Source organism: Harpia harpyja, chromosome 12, assembly GCF_026419915.1.
Source record: "Harpia harpyja isolate bHarHar1 chromosome 12, bHarHar1 primary haplotype, whole genome shotgun sequence".
NCBI classification, from domain to species: domain Eukaryota; kingdom Metazoa; phylum Chordata; class Aves; order Accipitriformes; family Accipitridae; genus Harpia; species Harpia harpyja.
In genome coordinates, this window is record NC_068951.1 from 20,646,440 (window position 1) to 20,671,156 (window position 24,717).

At 39.9% G+C, this 24,717-nt stretch overlaps 1 protein-coding gene across 3 annotated transcripts in view; it reads right to left on the bottom strand.

Annotated features, from left to right (window-relative positions):
• Positions 1 to 24,717, bottom strand: part of LOC128149177 (glypican-5-like) — a 405,549-nt gene that overhangs the window by 267,374 nt on the left and 113,458 nt on the right. For all 3 annotated transcript variants that reach the window (XM_052804047.1, XM_052804045.1, XM_052804046.1), the window contains one exon: positions 302 to 432. In XM_052804047.1, the coding sequence (XP_052660007.1) occupies positions 302 to 432 (131 nt within the window). The remainder of the gene's footprint in view (positions 1 to 301; positions 433 to 24,717) is intronic.

Here is a 24,717-nt window from a genome sequence, read left to right on the forward strand (position 1 = left end):
AAATTACTCAGACTTTGTTGAGGAAAAGCTTTCATCATTTTCACTGAAAGTTTCTGGAAATAATGAACACCTTGGTGCTAAGTAATGACATCAAGTCTGGCCTTTAAAAAGCTTTTCTTGGAGAGACCTGCAATGTAATACCACAGACAGGTGTGTAACTATCAGTGATGGCAATGGCTGGATACCACACAGACAAGGTGACAGAACTGTGGCTCTGGCTTAAATACTACAATGCAAGGAACCATTAACACACATTGTGAGGCAGAGAGTTTATTTCAAAGCAGCTGTTGCTTAGGGTTACCTTCTTTTATTGTTCAGACTAGCGTGAGCCATCACGAATGTCTGGGTTTCAGTCGCTTCCTTCACTGGCACTATATTGTCTGATGACAGGTTCCCTTCTTGTTGTTTGGGCTGTCCACACACTTTATCAACCTGTATGAAAGGAAGGGAAAGGAAAACTGGGTTTGAATGGAAAAACTGATTTACAATCGCTCAAAGGTCAGCTTGTTCCTTGTAGTCGGTGTTTACTGGAAGAGAAAGCATCCGGGTGAGAAAAAGAAAGGATTCTTCTTTCCAGGACCTGGAAACTAGTCCCCTGCATAAGAATGACTAAATTATAAGGCAGTGCAAAGAGCACTGCTACCAGAAAGCCAACAGTCATGGATTTGCCACTGGATACGTGGACTATAGCACACCTGGAAACATGCTAAAATAGTGACTGATGGAAGTGTTGCCAAACCAAACTTTTATTTAGAAACATACTTAGAGTTTGAAGGTACACAGATTTGGGTGGAACATCTGCCCTGTATATAGAGAGCAGTCTGTTTGGTGTTTGAAGGGGCTTGTAGCCAGAAGACAACTGAATCTTCCAGCCTTTAACTGGACAAAGTTCCCTTAAAACAAGAAAACAAGCAAAAGAAGTCAGCATCAACAAATCACTGTCAATAAAGTCTTTTCTTGGACAAAACAGAATGAAAATAGAATTTCCAGCCCTGGGAATCATCAGTGCCTTGGATCCTGCGTCTGGAACACTGACCTCACTCAGCCATTTGCCCTTACTGTCCTTCCAGAATCATCTCATAGGGGATTTAATACAAGACCAGGAGAAAGCAAGCTTGTGTTTATCCTTTGCACACTGTGGATCTGACACTGCTCCTGCATCCTGCCACATTTATTTGCTGTAACAGCTTTAAGTGACAATAGTAAGACAAACCTCTTCCCTTTCTAATCCACGAATAAGTAACTAATGTTTTCACCTACATTTAAATCCTCAAGCAAACATGAAAAGACAAAGGAAATCCTACTGTGGGCATGGTACTACCAGAGACCTTAATCACACAGAATCCATCATCCCACACAGCACTGAATTTAGTAACCCTTCTTCAGTTTTCCATTATAACCGGGGTGAGAGAGATTCTTGCTGGTCTGTGCATTTTACAGCATCTTTAAAACCCTTACTGAGTCACAACTGCCTATCTGCTGACTATTTCAGACCACAGACGACTTCAAGTAATATTCTCTGCCCCATTGCACCACTATGTTGTATACATCAGTGCAAGTACAGGACAATTTTCTTAGCCTTAGCCCATTTTCTCCAGAAAAAGTACTGCTATGTAAAGCTAAGACATTTTCCTCTGAAAAAATAGGCCAATCAAACATGAAAAGTTGGAAGCTGTATAGGCATGACACTTAACATCAACTTTAGTTGAGTGAGTTATGGCCTGGTCCAGTATAATATGCTGTAAAGAACCTAAAACTGTAGCAGTTGAATGAGAACATACTGGATAAATCCTGACATATCTCCAGCAGTCAGAGCAGGAGCCAGCTGCCTCACTCAACACCATGCACTGTGTATATTGTTCTGGTCTCACCAGGGACTAGCACAGCATTGTTTTAAAACACAACTTTGTGAAATAAAATAGTCTGTTTCAGTCCCTTCTAAACTTCTGAAAAGAAAAAAAACCACTCTATGCAAATGAAAATATAAAACAAAAAATGCCTTTTGAACCCTTTGGAGCTGAACAGAGGGTATAACACAGCTGGACCACATTTCTGCACAGGATGCTCTCTCTCCTGTGCCCCAGGTTTCCCAGGTCTCCTACAGCATGCAGACCCAAAATCCCAGCATAGGTTTCTACAAAATCCATCTTAGATTACATCATGTCACTAAAGCTTATGTCTTCAAACCACACACACTGCAAATCTAGTCACTCTGGATTTAAGACAGTTTTAACCAACTAACACCAGAGTGGTTTGGAAAAGCAATGCGGTTCTCACATACATAAGCAATGAAGAACTCAAAGTTTTTTGTTTTTCCTGTGAGAAGTTTCAAAGAGATTTAGAGTAATCATTTTTGTTGCCAATCAATAGTTTAAGCATTCCAAATGAAAATACTCACTTTGTTTTGATTGTATTTTTGATACCATAGAAATAAAATGACTCCTTAAATTGCAGAAGTTTCAGTATTTTCTATGCCAAACCTTAACTTTGGGGTTCCTTTTTAACCAGTAATAACAGTTTCCTGCATATCAAACAAAACCACAGTATTTTAAGGAAAAAATATTTCTCAGTGGAAAATTTTAACCAGTACTACTCCATTAAAAAGAAAGTAATTCATTAAATGAAAGGGCAAATCACATTCACACTTTTTTGTCATGCGGGCCTTTTAGTGCCTTTCTTCTCATTAATATGCTAAGAAATACTAGCAATGCTCCATAATTTAAACTACAGCACAGACATTTTAATCTGAAGTGAGATTAACAAGATGAGAGATACAATAATGATATATTATTTGTAATGTCAGTAGCTCTTAAATGTCTCAGCTGAGATCCAGACTGTGCTTTACTAGGAAGAAAAAAAAGTGTGAGACAGTCCCTGACAAACAGCATCTGACACTTAAAGGAACAAGAAATGATGGGAAACTGGTGCAGAGGCATGAAGTGACTTCTCCAGTGTTAGAGCAGGGGCCCATGGCAGACCACAGCTAACTGTGTGCAGTCAATGCCCTGGCTTCCTTGGGCAGCTCAGCCCAACAGCCCTTAGCCCAGACCCAGCTCCCCAGGCTGCTTCCACCCATGCTGCAGTGACCTGGGCAGTTCCAGCAGGGCCAGGCTGGCAGCTCATCAGCCCTCTTTTCTTCCCACCACCTTCCAGCATGAAGTTTATTCAAGGTTAGTGTGGATCACCAGATTTTCTTCATTCCCAACCTCTTTGGGGCAGCAAGGATGGAGGATTTCACCCCACCACTGCTCCCGCAGTGTGTACAAAACTTACACCCATGAATGTGGGTGCATCCTCCAGCTTTGGATGCAAAGACCAAAGACATCCCTCCCAAGAGATTGCCTCTCATGGCTCTTGAGTTATCCCTGTTTGGCATATTTGTTTCAGATTTTGGATAAGTTAAACAGAAACCTGATTTCCCCCCCCCCCCCCCCCCCCCACGTGGACTAATTTTGACATCTCACTGAAATGTGTATTTTTCTGCAAAATAAAGTAAGAGACAAGACTGAATTTTACTAGCTAATTTTAGCAGTCACAAAGTTGATGGCAAGAATGTACACTCATGTACAGAAAACCATCTTAAACTTCCAGCTACGACATTTATGAAAAATGAGTTAATGCTGTGTAAATTAAAAAGTATGAGGCATGGCATTAAAAAAAAAAAAAAGTGCTTTCCGGAACTGCAACAGCTGAAATCTACTGCTACAAATTACCTGTCTGTTAACAACAGTAAGGAACATGGAGGGTTTCCCTCCCATCCTAAGGGCACCAGACAACTGCACTGTCAGTTTAACTCAGAGCTCATGAATCAAGCCTCAGCACCCAAAGGAAAAATAGTGCTACTAAAAATGGTGACTGGGATTTTAAAGATTTATTTCCTTGTATGTGTGACTTACTGCTTCCAAGTTATCTCTTAAACTGAAAGTGTAGACTGATGTTTTTAAATTTATTTTTAAACAGAAGCTAACATTCCTCTACTAACACTGGACATTAGAATTTGACACATAACAAAAAACACCAAATATTGTGAAAGGCAACAGAACTGCAAAACATTAGGTGCAAAGAACTGGAGATACTGGTGATAAAATTAAAAAAAAAAAATTAGTAGAAGCAGAAAATCCATTGCTTTTTTCCTAAATTCAAGTTTTAGTACTCAGAATAATCAGGAATCAACATAAAGAATGACTAAGCTCATTTATTTCTTTGATTTTTAAACTTAAAAATAAGCCTGCCAATCTTAAATTATGAACTGATAGAATAGCATCCCTCATTAACTATCATAACACTAAGGTCATTCCTCTTGTCTCTGATGATATTTAATCAAGTCTGCCTTCTAACAGTGAGCACCTATAGCTGAAAACTAGAATTCCTCATACCTCATTATGTTCTGAATTATCAATAATGTTTCACAATTCTATACACTTTTCTTTGAATTAAAGCTTTTTTACTTATGCACCAATGATTCTTCTTACATATCTCTTTCTAACAACCATAGCTACATTTCTTCTGTGAACTTTCCTTTGTAATGAAATACAGAATCATATATGTATGGATTATCTGACCTCTTACTATTTGTTCTTTAAAAGAATGACCATTTACAACTATTGCAGAGGCTTAACAAAATAAATTGAAAAAATGTCATCCAAAATCTTTTGAACTCGAGCAACCTTAAACATTCAGGTCATATTAAATATAATCAATATAATCAAACAAAGGAAAAATGTCATGCCCTTCTAGATACCAAGAGAATCTTATCTCTCTAAAGCAAGAGACCTTTTCACTACTCCAGAAAAGTAATTTTCTTTGATTTTGTAACGGGAAGCATAGTATTTTAAAATACAAGATTCTTCTAGTGATTGGGCTTTGAGTTATTATTAAAATGCTAATGCGTTTTCCGGCAGATTTCTGCCCCCTCCAATCTGTAACCCAATTCAGCTCTGTGAAAACCCAGTATCTGGGTGAACACCTCTGACAAATTACACCCCTCAGCCCAGATTCCTGATGGCTGTGCAGGCGTCAGCACAGCCATACCCCACAACACATGTGCCACAAATGCATTTCAAACCAGAATTGCAGTTTGCAGTGAGAGACGCAAGAAACACTGAGTTACAGGGAAATCATGTTCACCATGAGATCTCGTTTCCTTTGGGTCAGGCACACCCTTATTACTTGATTACCGATGGCACAAGACACCAACAGATGTCTTGTTTGTCATTTTTTATTGACCAAGCCATCAACCAAAGTTTATTATGTAAATACAGAATCCTCTTCTTTGGAATGGCTGTCACCTATTACTATAGTATTGTTGCAAAATTCTCATTTCCAGTGCTCAAAAGATGAGTGGGAGAACATTTGATAAAATGTAAGCTGGGGTTTATTGCTCATTGCCACTGTCTATAGCTTATTGAACAAAATCTTGCACTCAATACAGAGGCAAGAAAGAGAGAATAAGAAAGATCAGTCAGAGAAGAGAGCCAATAACCTTTGATTTTGCCTTCTTTTAAATATTCTGTCTCTTACGGAATATGTTACCTATTACAAATGCAGCATTTTGCTGGTAGCAAAGTTCAGCAATACATAAACAAACTATAGGATTATTAGGTCATTTTCTTACAGGAGTATGTTGTATTTCACTTGGTAGGGGAGAATCCTCCCCTCTCATCTTGACTCTATTGGATAGTTTAATGTAAATTAATTTCCTACAAATCTTCTGAAAACTGGCAGTTAGAGAAGTTGACTGTTACTAGATACTAGAGATTCCTCCAAGGAGGGCAGCATTATGAATTCCTCAGGGGCAGAAAAACCTTGTGTCGGAGTTGACACTTACTTAGACATCAAAGAATTCAGCCATGGAATTTAAATCCATAAGAGATGAGGCTCTGTGTGTTCTCTGCTGCCTCTGGAAATACCTGGCTTTAATCAAGTGATTTGAATTACAGTAATATTTCTGGGTTCAGTTTTGGAATCAAGATACAACTGTGCCAGAAATAAACAACAGTCCTGTAAAAGGAAGAGCTCACATTCTGAGGAAACAACAAGTAACTATAAGCATATCCTGAAAAACGATGGCCAAGTACAAAGAGATTGAGATACAGATCATCCTGTTATTTTTATGAAACATCTGGGTTCCTGTTACTCTTAGGCATAGCTCACAATCTCCCACAAACAAAAAACAAATAAACAGGAAAGTAGTGTTGTCTTAGCAAGAATGCAGAAGTAATGGAACACTATTTAACATAACTGACGTGGATTACTTGATGCTGAAATTATTTTCAGTTCCCCAATTTAACCCCATCTATTTCAATGATCTTACATGCTTTGGTGTGCTACTGTTCTGCACCCAAAGCCAGGGAAACTCTACCCCCTGTACAAGTGCACAGGGATGAAGCACTTCAACAACCAAACACTGAGATTATTTCTTGCTTCTCCCTAACTGCAAGAGAAAGTCTGTCACAGGTGCTAACGCCCAAAGTGCCTCCTGTCTCAGAAAGGTTTGGAAACAGTACCTATAAAAAATTTGGTTGTCAGCTTAGAGAGTTGTTTGACAAAAAATTATAGTTTTAAGACGCTCACACTTTTTCTCTGGGGACTATATCCCCCATACAAAAGGGGAAAAAAATGCGTAAGGGTCATTTAGAGTCTCAAAAAGCTGGAACTTGAAATCAGTAAATCTAGAAAACTCTAATAAATTCCCTGGCTAAAAACATGGGCTATAAAATTTAGGCAGCCATTTCAAGGTCAAGGAAGGATTAAAGAAAATCAGAGACCAGTTATACTTCAGCCATGTAACAGAGTTGCTAGAGCAACATTTGCCCAGAACAGGAATGAAGCAGCCGCACTAGTACAGAACAGGCAGGTGCAAATCGCACAGCTGAAGTGATTCTTAGCTCTTTTGACTGGAGAACATGTATCCTTACAAAAGTTAACAAATTGTAACGTCTTCCTTAAGGAAACGCCTGATTATTGCCTCTTCTTCAATGAGCAGTAGCCAAAAAGATCTCAGCGGCCTTCCCTAACTGCATGGTAGGTTCAACCAGCTAGGGAGTTGGACTAGTAGCATGGATGCAGTCCCAAGTGCCCCATTCCAAACTCAGAAACGCATTGCCATTTTACAGGTATACATATAAAGAGGGGTGTATGGGGAGAAGTAGAATTGATTAGTCATAGGGATTTTCAATATTGCATAGAATGTCAACTCACACAAGCTTCAAGTCAAAAAAAGGGCAGGTTTCAAGCATACAGAATTTATAGGAGAATAATTTACACAGCTGCAATCAACTTCTTACATATTTCTAAGGGTCCAACCTGAAGTATTACAAGGCCAAGAAGTACTCCTGTATGCCCTTATAAAAAGTGGTACTAAAAGATTCTGTCCATCTATTCCACAATTCATCTTTCTTCCTTTTTAATTAAGAAGGTCAAGTTTCCAGGCTACCAGATATATTGAGAAAGATGAGTGTTCAGCAAAAGTGGAGTAGCAGTAGTATTCTGCAAAGAGCCCTGAAATTGTTTCTTGAAAAGAGAAAAGTATGTACTGTGTTAGGAGGTTTTGTGCTTGTGTGAATCGACATTGTTGTCTTTTGTAGGTTCTGTCTGCGACAGAAGAGACATCCTTTCAGGCATTAACACTGGGCACACACAATTGTCAAATTCTGCAACAGTTACTCAAATGAATCAAATTCTACAAGACCTTCTCCCAAATTAAAAATGCAAACGATGAGTAACAAGAATTTGGGGTCTTATTCTACCATATCATTAAGAAAGAGCGGTTAGATAATCTGTACTGAGCCAAGCGACTGGGTATGCCATGAAGCCTGCATTTCAATGCATACCATACAGGTTTTGTTCACAGGGATAGTAGTTGAGGATTTCTGGAAAAACATAAAATAAGGAAATACCTTACATGATACCAACTATTTCAAGAATTCTATACAGCTTATACCTAACAAATTTTCAGCATAAATTACAATGATATTTTCTGCTCTCACTGACTTCTAAAATTGCATACACTGGTCAGGATATCAAACTATCCACAGTTTATGTCCACAGGTAAAAATCTTTTAAGCACACATAGGTCAATAATTTTGTCTATTTTGTTAGGATTTTTTAAAGCATTTTTGTTCAAATTGTATATATTTACCCAGCTGAAAAGGGAAATGATAATCATTTATAAAGCCAAAACAAAATATGAACAGCACACCTGAGAGGTAATGACAGCTCCCCTCCTCCCCCACAATACCCCCTCCCAAGATCCAGGACTAATCTTTCCTGGCCTTTGTTAGTTGTGACATTTGTCCTTAGATATTGACAACCTAGAAAGGTTAGGCTCAATTTTATAATTAATTACAATAATCTAGTATGGAAGGAAAATTCTATTGGGAATCAATCCACGTGAGTCACTTTAAAAGCTCTCAGAAAAATTAGGTAACTTTAAAGATAACATAAAAAGAAAATAAATTAAAATATTTTATTCACATTTCCCTTTTAACTCTCTTCAAATTAATTACAGTATATCAAAATGGTATTGCATGTTATGTGTTTATTATTTATTCCCATTCTTAAGTGAAAGCAATTATCAAAATATTACTGGAATTTCTTTTGTCACTGCAAGCTTAAAATGTAACTAAGAAAAACTCTTCATGGTTTGTTCTTCAAAGGTTCAATAACCAAGTACAAAAAGTAGCAGAGAAAGATCATACATCTTACAAACATACACACACACACATTTGTATGAAAAGGAAAACACACTCGTATCCTTTCAGGGCTTCCCTACTATGCAAGTGTTGTACCGACTAAACACCAAACTGCTGCAGTTAGCACTGCAGATAGAAATCCCTAGCACAGACTGGTTCCCCGTGCAAAGGCAGTACCACCACCATCACCAACTTGCCCCAGCGCCTGCTGCTGTCCCTCCCCAGCAGCAAGGGCTAGCACCACCCCACCTCTGCTGGCAGGACCTAATTCCTTAGCCCTCTGTGGTCAGAGCAGCCAAGCGCTAGTATCAGGGTTCAGCTGAGCTAATAAGGCTTATTTTGAGCTGACCCGGTTAGAGGTAGCTCCATCACTGACTGCGATGAGGAGCTGGCAACCTCTAGCAGCAGGGGACTGACAAGCAGAAGGGCTTGTACCAGTGATTCAGGCAGGTCTCCAGTTGGCACAGGCAATTCTGGAAAAGAACATCTTCCCTTAGACTTGGGTACCTCACTAGATATCTTTAGTCAAAAAATGAGCGTGTCACTCTTCAATTTGCTTTAAGTCAGGTTAGCAGATAGTTACATAAGGAGCCATAAGCAAGCCTTTTTTTTCCTCAAGTTAACTTTAGCAATGTTGATCTGTACATTACTTCTTGATGATGCCCAAGAGCTCTCTGAGACAAGGTCAGGACCCTTTTCACTAAATGCAGCTAGTCTGATCACCACTCCAACACAGTCAGACCCATTGGCTTTAGCGAGTTTCAGCTGCCCGGCAGCAGAAGTCACAAGATGGCCCAGTGACATAATGAATCAACATGAAGGGGAGGCTACCGAAAGAGGGAGTGTTTCTCCCTAAACAGCATCTCCTTTTGCTATTGCCAAAGACAACTGGGTAGAACAGACCATTAGTCTGATCAACGGGAGTCTTATGTTCCTCTATACATAGTTATTGCCATCATAATCACAACAGAATTGGAGGAATGATTCTGAGTAACTGGCCAAGTTGACTGCAAACACTCATTCCTCATATATGAACAAATAAAAATTTGTAATGAATTACTAGGAACCTGAGCCAGATCTGATCCATGGATAGCTTAGTCACATAATTCTCTGAGCATGCAATTCAGCTTCATTTTTGAGTTTAACACACTTTCATAGATGGGCATCACCACTCAGGTATTTAGGCACAAGGCCAGATGACCAAAACAATCATCCTAGCAGGCCTTTTGGAATATTAGGTCTAAACACAGCTTTCAACTGAAGTGTTTCATCTCCAGCCTTTCTCGTAATGCAAACAGAATTGTTTCTTAGTAGTTTTCATGTGACTGGCATTATACAGTGTATCCAAAAGAAGGCAATGAACAGTAACACAGAACAAGATTCATTTTTGCTTACTCCATGACTTACACCGATTCTGTGTCTTTAAAAGATTAATTAGATATCTAATTATGCAAATAAACTACATAACCATTTGTGCTACAGGCTGTCAGATAATTTGAAATGCTTCTCAAAATCATTGTGTATTCTGTGTGGCCCCCTCTTCCTCTGCAGGGTGCTTGAAAGCAGGGTTGCATGAGCTGGGGACAGGCCCCAGGGTGGTGAAGGGACACACAGAATGTCCACACAGAAGAGAAGGGACCTCAGGCTCACAGGCTTGACAGCTCCTGGTCAAAATTTCCCCTTTCTCTGCAGGTAGATATATCTTCAGAACCAAGTTTCAGGAAAATAAATGGAGGAAACATTCCCTAAGTAAAAGAGTTTACTCCAAATCTCTTTGAGAAAAACTGCTTCCGTTACTTTAAACTGACATCTGAGTATGTTCAGGGGGATATTTGCAGGGAAGAGAGCATCCCTATTAGGGCTGGCTAATACTGCAAACGTGATCCAGATTTTAAGCTACAAGAAGAGTCATGCATATCCTATATATTTAAGAGCACTGATATACCTACTCTGAAAACATTTGCCAAAAATGGTAATCAAGAGCAGGAAAACACCATTTTTCAGCAAAATTTTTAAATCCTAAGATTTTTTTTTTCTTCTGATCATCATTACTACAAGCATTGAGGTTGGACAGGCAAAATACCTGAACTTTCTCTTCCAAAAGACATTATGAAAGTGACCTAACAAAAATATGTAGGAAGTCAGAAGGCCATTATACTTTCACATTGTCATATTAGCTGAAATAATGCTGCAAGTTTATGCAATCACTAAATATGTCAATATGACCTTCCATTTTGTATGTAACAGAAATATATTAATTAGAAAAGACTAGTGAACACATTCAATTATTTTTTCATGAGATACGTCATTTCAGTTATGATTTGCTGACAGTTGCTGTCAAAATCAGCGCGTTTTCTTGTGCCTTTTTTTCTGAACACGAGTAATTTTAGATGACACTGAAGACTTGAGTAATTATTCAAGACCTGTAGCAATAGCATGTAGCACAATTATCAGGGGCAGCAGCAGCTGCCCTTGTTTAAAATATTTAGAAGACATTTTTCACGTTGAGACAAGTACATTACATGTATAAGCAAATGTAAGACTTCTCTCCCATCTCCTAAGAAAACCACTTCTAATGCAGTAGTAATGTGTTGCTTATAGCAGATACTAAAATAGCTGTTTTTTCCCTTTACCTTAGGACCTCATGCAGGTGTTATTAGGATTTTTACCATCAAAGAGGACTGGGACCCTGCACAGAGTGCAAAACCCTAGCTTCTCCTGGGGGCCTGAATCATCACATCTATTGGGATAGGCCTCACTGTCATCAACAGGCTTTTGGTTTCTAAACATGTATGGCAGGCAGACCCTGACCTTGTACACTTTGTGAAAGGAAGGATGCTTTGAGGATTTACTACAGTGATTAATGTGGATCTACTTAGGACTATTAAACCATTAATGTCATTTTACTGGCTGAGCTTTTCTGCAGTTGAAACTAGATGAAGGTACTAAATCTGCAAGTTTAAGTCCAAACAGCAGATCAGACCTTTAATATTGGACTTTTGAATTTCATGAAGACAGAGATCTTTCTAGCAAGACATTAAGCACAATTTATTTACTAGTATATGCATCCTGTTTTCAACTTAAGAGTCAAGGGCCAGTTGATAAATAAAGGAAACAGTCTCAAGAAAGCACCATCTTAAACTGCCTGCTCTCTGCAGAATTCATTTTGACTATGTTCAGAGCACTGGAAGGGTATCATTATGCCAGTTTGGTGTTAGGAAGTAGAACAGTATGAAAACAGAGCTGAAAACAAGGAATAAAGATGCTTATAACAGACCCAAGACCATGACTCTTCATTTATGGTTGTCAGGCTGCCTTCATTCCAAACTTTGTTTCTTTCTGACCCATGCTTTGTTAAAACAAAAGCAACAGAAGGATCCACTTTAAACCGTTATACCTAGCCAAGAAGTCTTGCCATTATTTCTTAGTCTAGAAACCATTTCCACACTGATAGCACACTGAAATTTCTGAGATTCATTTATGTACTTGTCTGACCCATTTCTGATTAAGTTCTGCAACAAGAGCAAACAAAATATAGACTTTCTTTTGGTTTGAAATTTCTCAGACTGTATAAAATCTCAGAGAAATAATCCTAGAACATAGGAAGGAAATCAGAGAGGATGTTTTTGAGCTGGAGGGTAGTGAAAACTTAATATTTTGACTTTTAAAAACACATCATAATCCAAAATAAGTCTCCTTTTACAATGTTAAGTCTTGCTCAAAGACTGACAAACTCAAGCACGGACATCAGGCATAGTCAACAGCAAGTTACACTGTCACGTCAATAAACTGTGACTGTATCCATTTCACAAAAACTAACCACCTTCTGCCAGTAACTGACTGGATATGAGTTACCAGCTCTGATAACATGCTGAATTACTGTTAGCAATGCTGTCAAGAATCACTCATACTTTATCAACCATGCAGTAAAGCAGCACATTATGTGTCATATCACATAAAAAGCAGCACAGTGAACGTGTGGAGCTTTAAAGCCCATAGAGTGTATGCAGAAAGTTAACAGAAAATAGGGATTCTCAGCACAGAACCTGAATTTGCATGGAAAAGACGTCCCAAAACGGCACAGAATTGGGTATCAGAAAATTTTACTTGAGCCAGCAACATGCCCTAGGGGCGAAGGCTAATGGTATCCTAGACTATATTACGACAAGTGGTGATCTTCCCTTCTATTCAGCACTGGCAAGGCCACACCTAGAATACTGTGCCCAGTTCTGGGTACTAGGTGACCCTGTTTGAGCAGGGGGATTGGACTAGATAGAATCATGGAATCATTTAGGTTGGAAAAGACCTTCAAGATCATCGAGTCCAACCATCAACCATGCCCACTAAACCATGTCCTGGAGTGCCTCGTCTACACGCTTTTTGAATACCTCCAGGGATGGTGACTCCACCACTTCCCTGGGCAGCCTGTTCCAATGCCTGACAACCCTCTCAGTAAAGAAATCTTCCCTAACATCCAACCTAAATCTCCCTTGCCACAACTTGAGGCCATTTCCTCTCATCCTATCTCCCGCCACCTGACAGAAGAGACCAGCACCCACCTCACTACAACCTCCTTTCAGGTAGTTGTAGAGAGCGATAAGGTCTCCCCTCAGCCTCTTTTTCTCCAGGCTAAACAGCCCCAGTTCCCTCAGCCGCTCCTCATAAGACTTGCGCTCCAGGCCCCTCAACAACTTGGTTGCCCTTCTCTGGACACGCTCCAGCAACTCAATGTCTTTCCTGTAGTGAGGGGCCCAAAACTGAACACAGTACCCAAGGGGCAGCCTCACCAGTGCCAAATACAGGGGAACAACCACCTCCCTGCTCCTGCTGGCCACACTATTTCTGATACAGGCCAGGATGCGATTGGCCTTCGTGGCCACCTGGGCACACTGCTGGCTCATATTCAGCTGGCTGCCAACCAGCACCCCCAGGTCTTTCTCTGCCGGGCAGCTTCCCAGCCACTCTTCCCCAAGCCTGGAGCGCTGCATGGGGTTGCCGTGACCCAAGTGCAGGACCCGGCACTTGGCCTTGTTGAACTTCATACAATTGGCCTCGGCCCATCGATCCAGCCTGTCCAGATCTCTCTGTAGAGCCTTCCTACCCTCAAGCAGATCGACCCTGCCTCCCAACTTGGTGTCATCTGCAAACTTGCTGAGGGTGCCCTCGATCCCCTCATCTAGATCATTGATAAAGATATTAAACAGAACCGGGCCCAACACTGAGCCCTGGGGAACACCACTCGTGACCCGCCGCCAAGTGGATTTCACCCCATTCACCACAACCCTCTGGGCTCGTCCATCCAGCCAGTTTTTCACCCAGCAAAGAGTACACTCGTCCAAGCCATGAGACACCAGCTTCTCAAGGAGTATGCCATGAGAGACAGTGTCAAAGGCCTTGCTGAAGTCAAGGTAGATAACATCCACAGCCTCTCCCTCATCCACTAGGCGGGTCACCTGGTCATAGAAGGAGATCAGGTTGGTCAAGCAGGACCTGCCTTTCATAAACCCATGCTGGCTGGGCCTGATCCCCTGCTTGTCCTGGACTTGCCACGTGATTTCTCTCAAGACAAACTGTTCCATAATCTTCCCCAGTACCGAGGTCAGGCTGACAGGCCCGTAGTTCCCCGGATCCTCCCTCCAACCCTTCTTGTAAATGGGAGTCACATTGGCAAGCCTCCAGTCCTCCGGAACCTCCCCTGTTGACCGGGATTGCCAACAGATGATGGAGAGTGGCGTGGCAAGGACCTTCACCAGTTCCCTCAGTACTCTTGGATGGATCCCATCGGGTCCCATAGATTTCTGAGTGTGCAGATGGCGTAGTAGGTCACTAACTATTTCCTCCTGGATTAAGGGGGGTATATTCTGCTCTTCATCCTCACCTTCCAGCTCAGGGGGCAGAGTACCCTGAGGATAACTGGTGTCCCTATTAAAGACTGAGGCAAAGAAGGCATTAAGTACCTCAGCCTTTTCCTCATCTCTGGTGGCTACGTTCCCTTCTGTATCCATTAAAGGATAGATAATCTCCTTGGGATTCTTTTTCCTGGTAACGTATTTGTAAAAACATTTTTTGTTGTCCCTTACAGTAGTGGCCAGATTTAGTTCTTGCTGAGCTTTTACCTTTCTAATTTTCTCTCTGTATGATCTAAAAAGATCCATGTACTCCTCCCAAGTTGCCTGCCCTTTCTTCCAGAGATGATAAACTCTCCTTTTTTTCTTGACTGCTAGCAAAAGCTCCCCATTCAGCCAGGCCGGTCATTTTCCTCGGCGGTTCGACTTGCAGCACGTGGGAATAGCCTGGTCCTGAGCCATTAAGATTTCCTTCTTAAAGAATGTCCATCCCTCCTGGACCCCTTTGCCCTTCAGGACCATCTCCCAAGGGACTCTCTCAACCAGTGCCTCGAAGAGGCCAAAGTTTGCCCTCCGGAAGTCCATAACGGTGGTTTTGCTAACCCCCTTCCTTGCCTCACCAAGAATTGAGAATTCTATCATTTCATAGTCACCAAGCCTCCGACCATCACACCTCCCACCAGTCCTTCCCCGTTCGTAAACAATAGATCTAGCAAGGCTCCTCCCCTGGTTGGCTCACCTACCAGCTGTGTCAGGAAGTTATCTTCCACACACTCCAGGAACCTCCTGGATTGTTTACTCACTGCTGTGTTGTATTTCCAGCAGACATCCAGAAAGTTGAAGTCCCCCACGAGAACAAGGGCACATGATTCTGAGACTACTGCCAGCCGCTTGTAGAATGATTTATCCATCTCTTCAACCTGGTTGGGTGGTCTATAACAGACTCCCAGCACAATATCTGCCTTATCGGCCTTCCCTCTCATCCTCACCCATAAGCACTCCACCTTGTCATCACAATCGTGTAGCTCTGTACAGTCAAAACATTCCCTAAACATAGAGAGCCACCCCACCACCTCTTCTACCTTGCCTATCCCTTCTGAAGAGCTTATAGCCATCCATTGCAGCACTCCAGTCATGGGAGTCGTCATGATGATGCCCCAAGGTCTCTCCTAACCTCAACCAATCTGTGATTCTGAGAATTCACTGTTTTATTTCCTTTGTGACTTCTGGTAAGTCACCTAAGGGTAAACACCACCATCTTCTGACCCAAAAGGCACTTAAGAGTAGGGAATCTAAAATTTGGATGTCCCTGCTGGACATGTGGATCCTTAATCGCAGCACAAGAAATCTCAGAAAGGGACCGAAACCAAGCAAGCACCCAAAGCAGGAGAAAACAACAGGTACATAAGTGTATACAAACCTCTACATTTTCTCCAGTGTTCAAGTACTTCCCAAAAGACTCATCTCACAGCTGTTGAAGTCAACAATAGAAGATTAAGATTCAGTGCTTTTGTTTGCTACCTCTAAGATGTAGCACAGGGCTTCCCTTTCTTACAGGACACTGAATGCTTAAGCCACTGTATAATGCTGAAATACCAGATAAAAATTGGAGGCAAGAGAAGTACCAAGACTGATGGGAATTTGGTGTAGTCAAATTGCTATACTTCAATACACTTGAAAAGAAAAGAAAAATTTGAATTTTAGGAGGAAAAATAACTCAGTTAAATTCAGATAGCTCATGAACAACAATTAAAAAAACCAAAATGAAACAAAACACGCTGTCAAAAAGCACAGTAAAAGTTCTCAGTCAAAACTTACCTACCTACTTGCAAACCAATAGTATAACATTGCATTCCTAGGACAATTATGTGCTCAGTGAGACTATTATGCTTCTGGGAAGTATTCTGCTCACTTCTAGCTACAGTCTTGAGTGGCATTTATCAACACTGTAATTTTCCCATCATACAGCCCTCACCTCACAGTAGGCGGTAACTCTTTTTATCCTCATTTTTCAGACAAGGAGGCTAAGGCAGAGATTAACAAATCTGAGAAAAACACATAGGATGGGCTTGGAACTGACCAACTCCTGACAATCAATTTAGTTGTCTGACAATTAAATCACATTCTGAGTTCAAAAGCTCTGGCAAAGTGCCTGCATGATTAGATACATGCCTACCTAAAACTTGTGGATTTGCAGAATTGGGCTACAAATCTCACAAGAGCATGGTCTCACAAACATGCTAGTGGATCCAAGGCTGCCTCTGCAGACCCAAATGTGCAGACAATCCAGGCATGATGCACCCAGTAGATGTGCAAGACCACCCAGCAGCCCAGCATAGCAACAGGAGTTGGCAATCATCAATGCAGCCCAACTTATTGTTTAAGGCTGTAATTAAACTGCCCTGAATACACAAACTTGTTTCGTTCAATAATTGTTTTACTTGCCTAAAATAAGAACTGGAAGCAGTTATTTTGAGATAAATGGTCTGTGCTCATCTGCTTTTCAAAACATATACCTGAGTTTTTCATTAATAACATACACTTCTTTACTGAAATGCACTAGAGAAGAGTTTGATTTCCCTTTTTCTCCAGCCACAAGAAAGCACTACTGGCTCAAATCAAAGCTAAATTAAGCCACTGGTCCTTTCAATGCATGTGCCAAGAGACACTGCCCTCAAAAAGCAGGCCCACAACAATGTAAAATAAAGGAAAAGGAAAAAGTAATTTACTGTTTAGGTGGTTTAGCTTGAATCCCAATCTCTACTCCCTGCTCTGCAGCCTGAGCTTGTGAACTAGCACTCTCAGTCAGATGGCACCAGGCTCACAACTGTGGTAAGGGCAGACCTGTCAGGTCGCACTCTCCGAGCGTGGGACCCACTCGGCTGCCCTGCCCTCACGCTCCCGCAGCACAGCAACTGCACCTCACACATACACAGCACACTGCTGCCACTTCCTGCACCCACTTATGCCTGCAGTGTTGGAGCCTGCTACTAAACAGGTACCACAGGTGTTGTGCTGCAAAAGGACCTGCCCTTCCTACCGGGATGCTGTACTCGGAGACACCCTTTGAGGAGCAGCCCCGTTCCACCACTCCTCCCCTTGCCACGAGGTTCCATCTGTGTTCATGCCCCAATGGACCATGTCCCTCACACACAACCTTCCACAGCAGCACTCAGCTCACACAGCTGTAACAGCAGTTTCAATTTCAGAAGTAACTTGCCTGTGAACTGACAGTTTTAGGAGCCCCTAACTTGCCACCTTTTTCTTCACAGCATTTTCAGTAGCATATCCACCTAAATGGTCATTTGCAGAGGCTTAATGCAAAACAGGAGAGAGACCAGTTACTTCATTTGCATATCTTGGTGCCCACAGCTCAGCTTTCTTCCTTTGATCTCCTTATTTAAGTAGCATCACTATAATGTTGACCTAAAAAGCATCCAGCAAGAGTTTGATCTTGCAAATTCTGGGGTACATTCTCACAAATTTAGCCAATAAATCAGCCAAAAGTTCAATTTTCAGCACGTACTGGGATAGAAACTAAGGTCTTATTTAGAAGCAAGTTCTTGAAGCAAGAGCTTGGCAAACCAGTGAGGCTGAGTCATCATCTGGTTGGAGAAAACAAACCAAAGCTAGGGAATATATACACACCTGAGATCATTTCATTACCACACAAAGAATCTACCATAGTTACAATTTCATCTTCAATTTCAGACTCTTGCAAGGCAACATGAATAAATATAGGCAAGTAGCTTACTTGTAAAATCTTGGAATGTCTCAGCAACAAATAATAGGAAGTAACATATTAATCACAAAAAAATTATTTCCCATTTCTTAAATTCCAACATTTATTTCCCTATTGCCTTCTGCACAGTTTCTTTTTAGTCCAAAAAGTGTGCAGATTTTCACACTTAACACCAATAGTTTCATTGATATCAGCTCATCAGTCTACTTGGGGCCCAGTTTGGCCTGGTTTTGAGCTAATTGGAACTGGACATTAAAACATGCTGAAAGCATCTTGAGTGTCCCGTAAACATTATAATTTTCATTATTCAATACGCATACAGGATAAATGTAATAAAAACTAGACTATAGCAACCAGCTGACTCAAAGTCCTTCAGCCATAGTTTATTGAACCAACATCAGCAATCAAAATGTGATAATAGCAGACTATTTGTTTACCTAAGCAAAAAGAGTTAAGTCCAACTTTTTTCTGATAGCTAAGAACTGACATGACAAAACTCATTACCATAATCAGAGAGAGAAAGAGGACTGAACGATCATGGAGAAAAAACTTTTTCCTGAATTCTAGATGTTTGAGTGAATCCTGAAGTTGAAATCCTAGGTGTCTGGGGTTGAGATTCCTTAATGGAAGAAATATAATTTGGGATGGGAAGGCAGTGCTATGTAGCACAAATTTTTTATTGCCTTTAGGTAAAGTTGTCTACATGGGCATTGCTACTCCGAAGTACTCTGTTGCATAGAATACTTGATGAGAAACACAGTGGCGCTTAAGTGCTTGCTGAAGTGGGTAAAGCACAAGAAGAGGACAGTGGTCTGCAGGGTACAACAATCTCCCAGGAAAAAACAGACACAAAGGGCTTCTCTCATTTATACTGTGGCCTTTCTGCTGCTTTGATCAGCCGCTGAAAAGACCTATATATATATAACTTTAGCACAACAAAACTTTCTAGAAAGGCCATAGCATGAATGGGAATTGGGACCAAAATCCCTTCTTTACATAAACATTAAAAACAAAAAACCAAAACCCCCAAACTTAATACCTCAGCAACCTAATAAAACACATGGGAGGTTAAAAAGTAAAACTGGCTTGTTTCTAAAACAGGTCTTAATATAGTATGCCTGTAATGAAAAAGGGTAAATGAAAAGCATGCCGATTCCTGTTATTCTTTGAGATAGACCATGCCCTTGGGTAGTATACGAAACCCCAGAAACGCAAAATATGAAAGTAATAAACATACAATTGCTCAGAACTTGATAATGATCTCTGTGAAACAAAATCTGAGGAATTTTGGTAGGCTTTGATGACTCTGAACATGGAATTAAGCTGAATGTATTTTAAATTAAACCTAAAATAAAAACAGCTGCTGGAAAACATGCATGACCAAATTCTTTATCTGAACATGTGCTGCTTTTGGCTATTTTCTTTTAGATTTTAAAACTTCACTGGCATTCTCTATATTCAACACCAGTATGAAGCAAAGTATAGTAGCTACTATTGGCATTCAGTTAAGCCAATCTAATTTTACAGATGTTTGCTTAACAGCTAAGAACCCCTGCTATTTCCACCAGTGAAGGATTATACCACCAAATAAATTTATTCACTGTGTAGCTGCAATTCTATGTGCAATGGGGCCTAAGAGATATACAGTCATCATTTAGGTTCACGAAGTTCATCCCATTGCTCTGCTGGCAACCCCTAAAGCCTAATCACACAGAAAAAAGAAAGACTGCTAATTAATTTTCCAAAAAGTTAATTTTAAAAACAAAACAAGGTGGATACCTAAGTGGAATTTTCCTATATGAAAAATACTTATTCCATTAAAAAAAAGTTTAGACTGCTTGAGAAACAGGGCAACAATACAGGAGAAAGACACAGGAGAAGAAATTACTTGGTTTGCTGATACATATGAAAGAGACTATCCCATCATGGCAAGCCAGAGGGCAAACTTAACAAGATGTATAGAATACGCTTCAACTCGTGACTGAATTACCAAACAAAAGATATCCATGTCACAGTGGAAATGCCCTAATCAAATAAACTTTGAAATACCATTTGTTTGGGAATCTGACCTCCTATTCTCAATTATACAAGATTCTGTGGAAATTCAGGAGGGATACAAAACATAGCGCATTCTGCAGCACTTTGAATTGGAAAAGCTTTCATACTTGTGATGTTTTTGTAGATATCAAAAAAACTGTAAAACATGTATATGCATACATCCCTTTGTACTTGGTAGGATGACAGCAAAAACGTAAGCAATTCGTTTCACAGTGCATGTCTAAAAACAGTTGTCTGTCCCATACTCAGCTTTAAAACCCAGAGGTCTTAAAAAAATATCCTAGGTCCTAAAAAAAAGTCCTAAACAATTAATTCCTGTGAAATTGTTTCTTACTTTGTTTTAATCACCTTGTAGCCTCTGCATGTCTCAGAAAACTCTGCAGAGCGAAAAGACAGGTGTTTTCATTAGCCTAAAAACTAAAGGCCCATAACCATTGCCAAAATAAGGCAATATTAACTCTACCTAAACACCAGAAGATAACAATTTTTAAAAAGCTACCCATAAATCTGAAATGTAATGAAATGTAGACAGAAAAAAAAGATTTCCATGGAATAGTTTTATGCATTCTGGAAAAACAACCAAACCAAAAACCAACCCAGTCCACATGCTACACTATTGATAATGCCTCCCAGTACAAAGACAAGCTTTCTGCAAGGCATAATTCTCAAAGGTTTCATGTAACCAATTTATGCATAAAGCTGTCCATGACAGGCATGGCACATAATACAGGACAAGAGAAGAAATGGAGCTTTATTTGCTCATAATCCTTAAGAGTGAATACTCCAGCTCCAACAGCTGTCTGCCTCCTCAAAATCCCAGTGTCTTCACCTAACTTGGCTACAAGAGGATGAGATGGGATTGATACAACTCCAGAGTTTCAGATTTACTCTTTCCTCACCCATGAAATATTCATTTCACTACTCCTTCCCTCTAGAAACCCTGACTAGTTGAAGGGACCTACTGGCCTCAAACTGCCTGCCACAAGGCCCGGCTCTGTAAGTATTGGGCTATTTGAGGAAACAACTGTACAGCTGAGGAGAGTCTCAAGGAAAGCAGTGAAAAAGGTCAGAAATCTAAAGAATTTAACAAATGAAAGCTGAAGAAACTGGCACCAGGCAGCATGAAGAAGATACACTCAGAATCTTAAAACATGTAAAAACATGCCACATATAAGAATAATCTGTTCTCTATATCCTTACAAGAGACATCCTTACAAGTAATAACAAGTTGCGAGGCAGATTTAACTTAGAAATCGAGAGAAACTTTCTTACAGTGATAACAGAAAAACTTGAAAAGACTGTCTGGGGACATTACATAATCTCCATCATAAGAGGTCATTAAGAAGAGTTTAAAGAATGTCTGTTAGGAATGGCTCAAAGGTAATTATTCTTCCCACAGGCAGGGGATGGGCTACACGACATGCAGAAGTCCATCTGCCAACCCTATTCCTGTATGATTAGAATAGTTATTTGCTGCATAGATGAAGCATTTTGCATTAAATACTGGCACAGAGGACAACACTGAATACCTGTGTGAAATTATACCACACTCAAGTCAGTCCATTAGCCCCCAAAAGGATACCATTCCAATGAGACTGAGTTTCTCTGGTAGGAGGTCTCTGCCTCCTTCCTGAATCCTCAGAGACCAAGGATTTTTTTGCCAGACAGCAAGTACTTGGGACCAGTGGTCTCAACCCTCCTGAAGGCATGTGTTTTCTGTGCATTTCTTTGTTATAGGATAGTGCGGTGTTTTCCCCTGCACTTTATATATTTGTAGTTTCAAAGACATTGTTGGGCTCTGCTGTTACTCGCCTGTTACTCTTCACAGGAATGCAATTCCAGAATTAAACTAATAGTTGAAATTAACATGAAGGGTAAATAGGATAACAGGTTAATTTTGAAGAATCAGATTGAGCTTGCAGTACTATCTGTAAGGATTTTTTTTTTTTTTTAACTTGGAAATAGAGCTGGAATACTGTCAGAAAACATGACAGCCCAAAATTTAGAATAGCAATAAATCACCAGTTTTCACAAATGGCCTTTTTGTTCACACCCGTGTGGCTGTTGACATTTTGACTTGCATGAATGGAAGATATTCTCTCCAGCACTTGACTTCCATAGCACCAATCCCTGCAGAAAGCAAGTTTTCAACAAGAGCAGCAGGCTTCAGGACTTGCCACTATTAATTATTCTGTATGAAAAGAAGTGAAACTTGCATCATATGAGAAACAGTCTCCAAACATCACTTTTTAAACAACCCAAGGCAAAAGAAAAAAAAATATGTTTAAAATTAAACTTTCAAATAGAGACCAAATAAACTGGGGGGGGGGGGGGGGGGGTGAACACCACCACCACCACAGGAAGAAGCCAGAGGACAACCAGTTTTCAAAACAAAAGTCACAAAATGGAATAAGAAGCATGCATGTAATTCAGGCTATATCAACCTTGAGTTTATTCCTGATCTTCCTTAGCAGTCCACTTCAACATTAAATTTTTCCCTTTATTATTATTGCTTCAAAATTGAGAACTCAAAAAAGATTTGTCACTAACAGGAAAATGAGTGTTGAAACAAATACTTTCCAAATATGGATAAATCTACTCACAGCCTTTTGAGAGGTTAACTACAACCAAGACAATAGTTGACATTCTCTCCATCCCTGCCATCCATGCCTTCCACCTTTTCCCACTAAATATTAAAATTACCATATACTGCATAATCTTAATGTAGCAAGTATTGGAGCTCACTCCCAATAAAGGCAGACACATTTGACAAAGCTCCCCCCCACTCCTTTCAACCACATGGAGATCATATAGCTCAGCTGAAATGCCACAGCAAATACTACCTTCTTTGTCATTTTTCCAAGTTTTTCAATAGTTTATTGTGGCCATTTTACTCCCATTTCATTATCAGGATATATTTACTAAATAAATTCTAAATATTGTCAAGGTTGTCAGGCATCTGACCTTGGAACTGAGAGATTGCAAATTTTATTAAAGCAGTGAGCAAGCCAGTTTCCAGTAAGAAAATGTGCAAGAGCACAATAGCAGCCATTTCAACATGTTTTATGTTGTTCTTGACAAGAAAAGGTGAAAAATTGCAGAAAATGAACTTGATTTTTAAATATAAGAGGGACTTGTTTCCTCTTTCATCTTCTCATTCAAAATAGGTCAATCGCCTCTTCTCAAGTATATGGACATATCTATTTTGCAAAAGAGAATTTAGGAAAGTCACATAAATGTCAAAGTAATCAGTTACACATAAAAATATGTATGTTTGATATCACATCATCAAAATATCCCAGAAAACATGTTCACTATGGATCCTACCATTGGAGTTCACCAGACTTAGCTCTTGCTTCATTATTTGGAGCAGAATTGGGACCTAATAGTTGTAAATAATATTACATCAACTTCCAATTTACTGCTTAAATACAATACATACACTTTGGGTATAATATCATCACTTCCACACTTAAGACCTACCGCTTTCTTTAGAAGATGTGTTTGAAACAGCTCAAAACTATGGAAATAAAAACCAATAATTTTATTTAAACAAATTTTTTACATCTCAACTTTGTAGCAAACTATATGAATATGGTCTTGCATAACTATGTTCAGTATGTTTAGAAAGTTTCTGTATTTACACCAGACTATCAAACAAGTTACTGTAACAATTTGTACTTGGATATTCCTATTCCATAATTTTGAATGTGGATTGCACTGTAACAAAATGTTTTGTATCAGAAGAATGCAAAATGCACACTCACAAGTAAATGAGATGGATATATAAAAATGTGTTAGATACTATGACCTGGAAGCTGAAGAAACTTTCACTCAAAAGCATAGCAATAAAAAGGAATAAAAAGTATATTTTGCTATGCAAATCTCAGTATTTTTTTTTCCTCTAAAGAGTATTAGTAAGTAATTCACAATTAATAGACCTGTTCTTGACAGAAAATGCATATCTTATTTAAAAGGATGAAAAGTTTGTTACTTTTACTCAAGCAGATTTAAGTTTCCAAAAACTGTAAGTGGCATAAGCACTTCTTCAGAGAGGTAGCTCTCCTCAGAAGTATAATCTTACCATTTTCAACAGGGGCCTGTTAAAAGAATTTATTTGTGAAAGGATAATCTTCTGCAGTTTGAACTTTCTCACCAAGCTCCCTTCTCATTGCTATGCAGTGTGGGAGGTAAGTCTGCTTGCAATGCTAGCCGTGTCTACCAAATCAGAACTAACCTTTTGTTCCAGTTATTTTCTCTGCAACTTTTTGCCATCAGTAGCCACCTCCAAAAAAATATACTTTTGTACTTTTGAAGCCTTGGTGTCTTTCAAATGATTCACAAGCTGATTCAAAAAAGGAAAGTGTCATCATTTTAC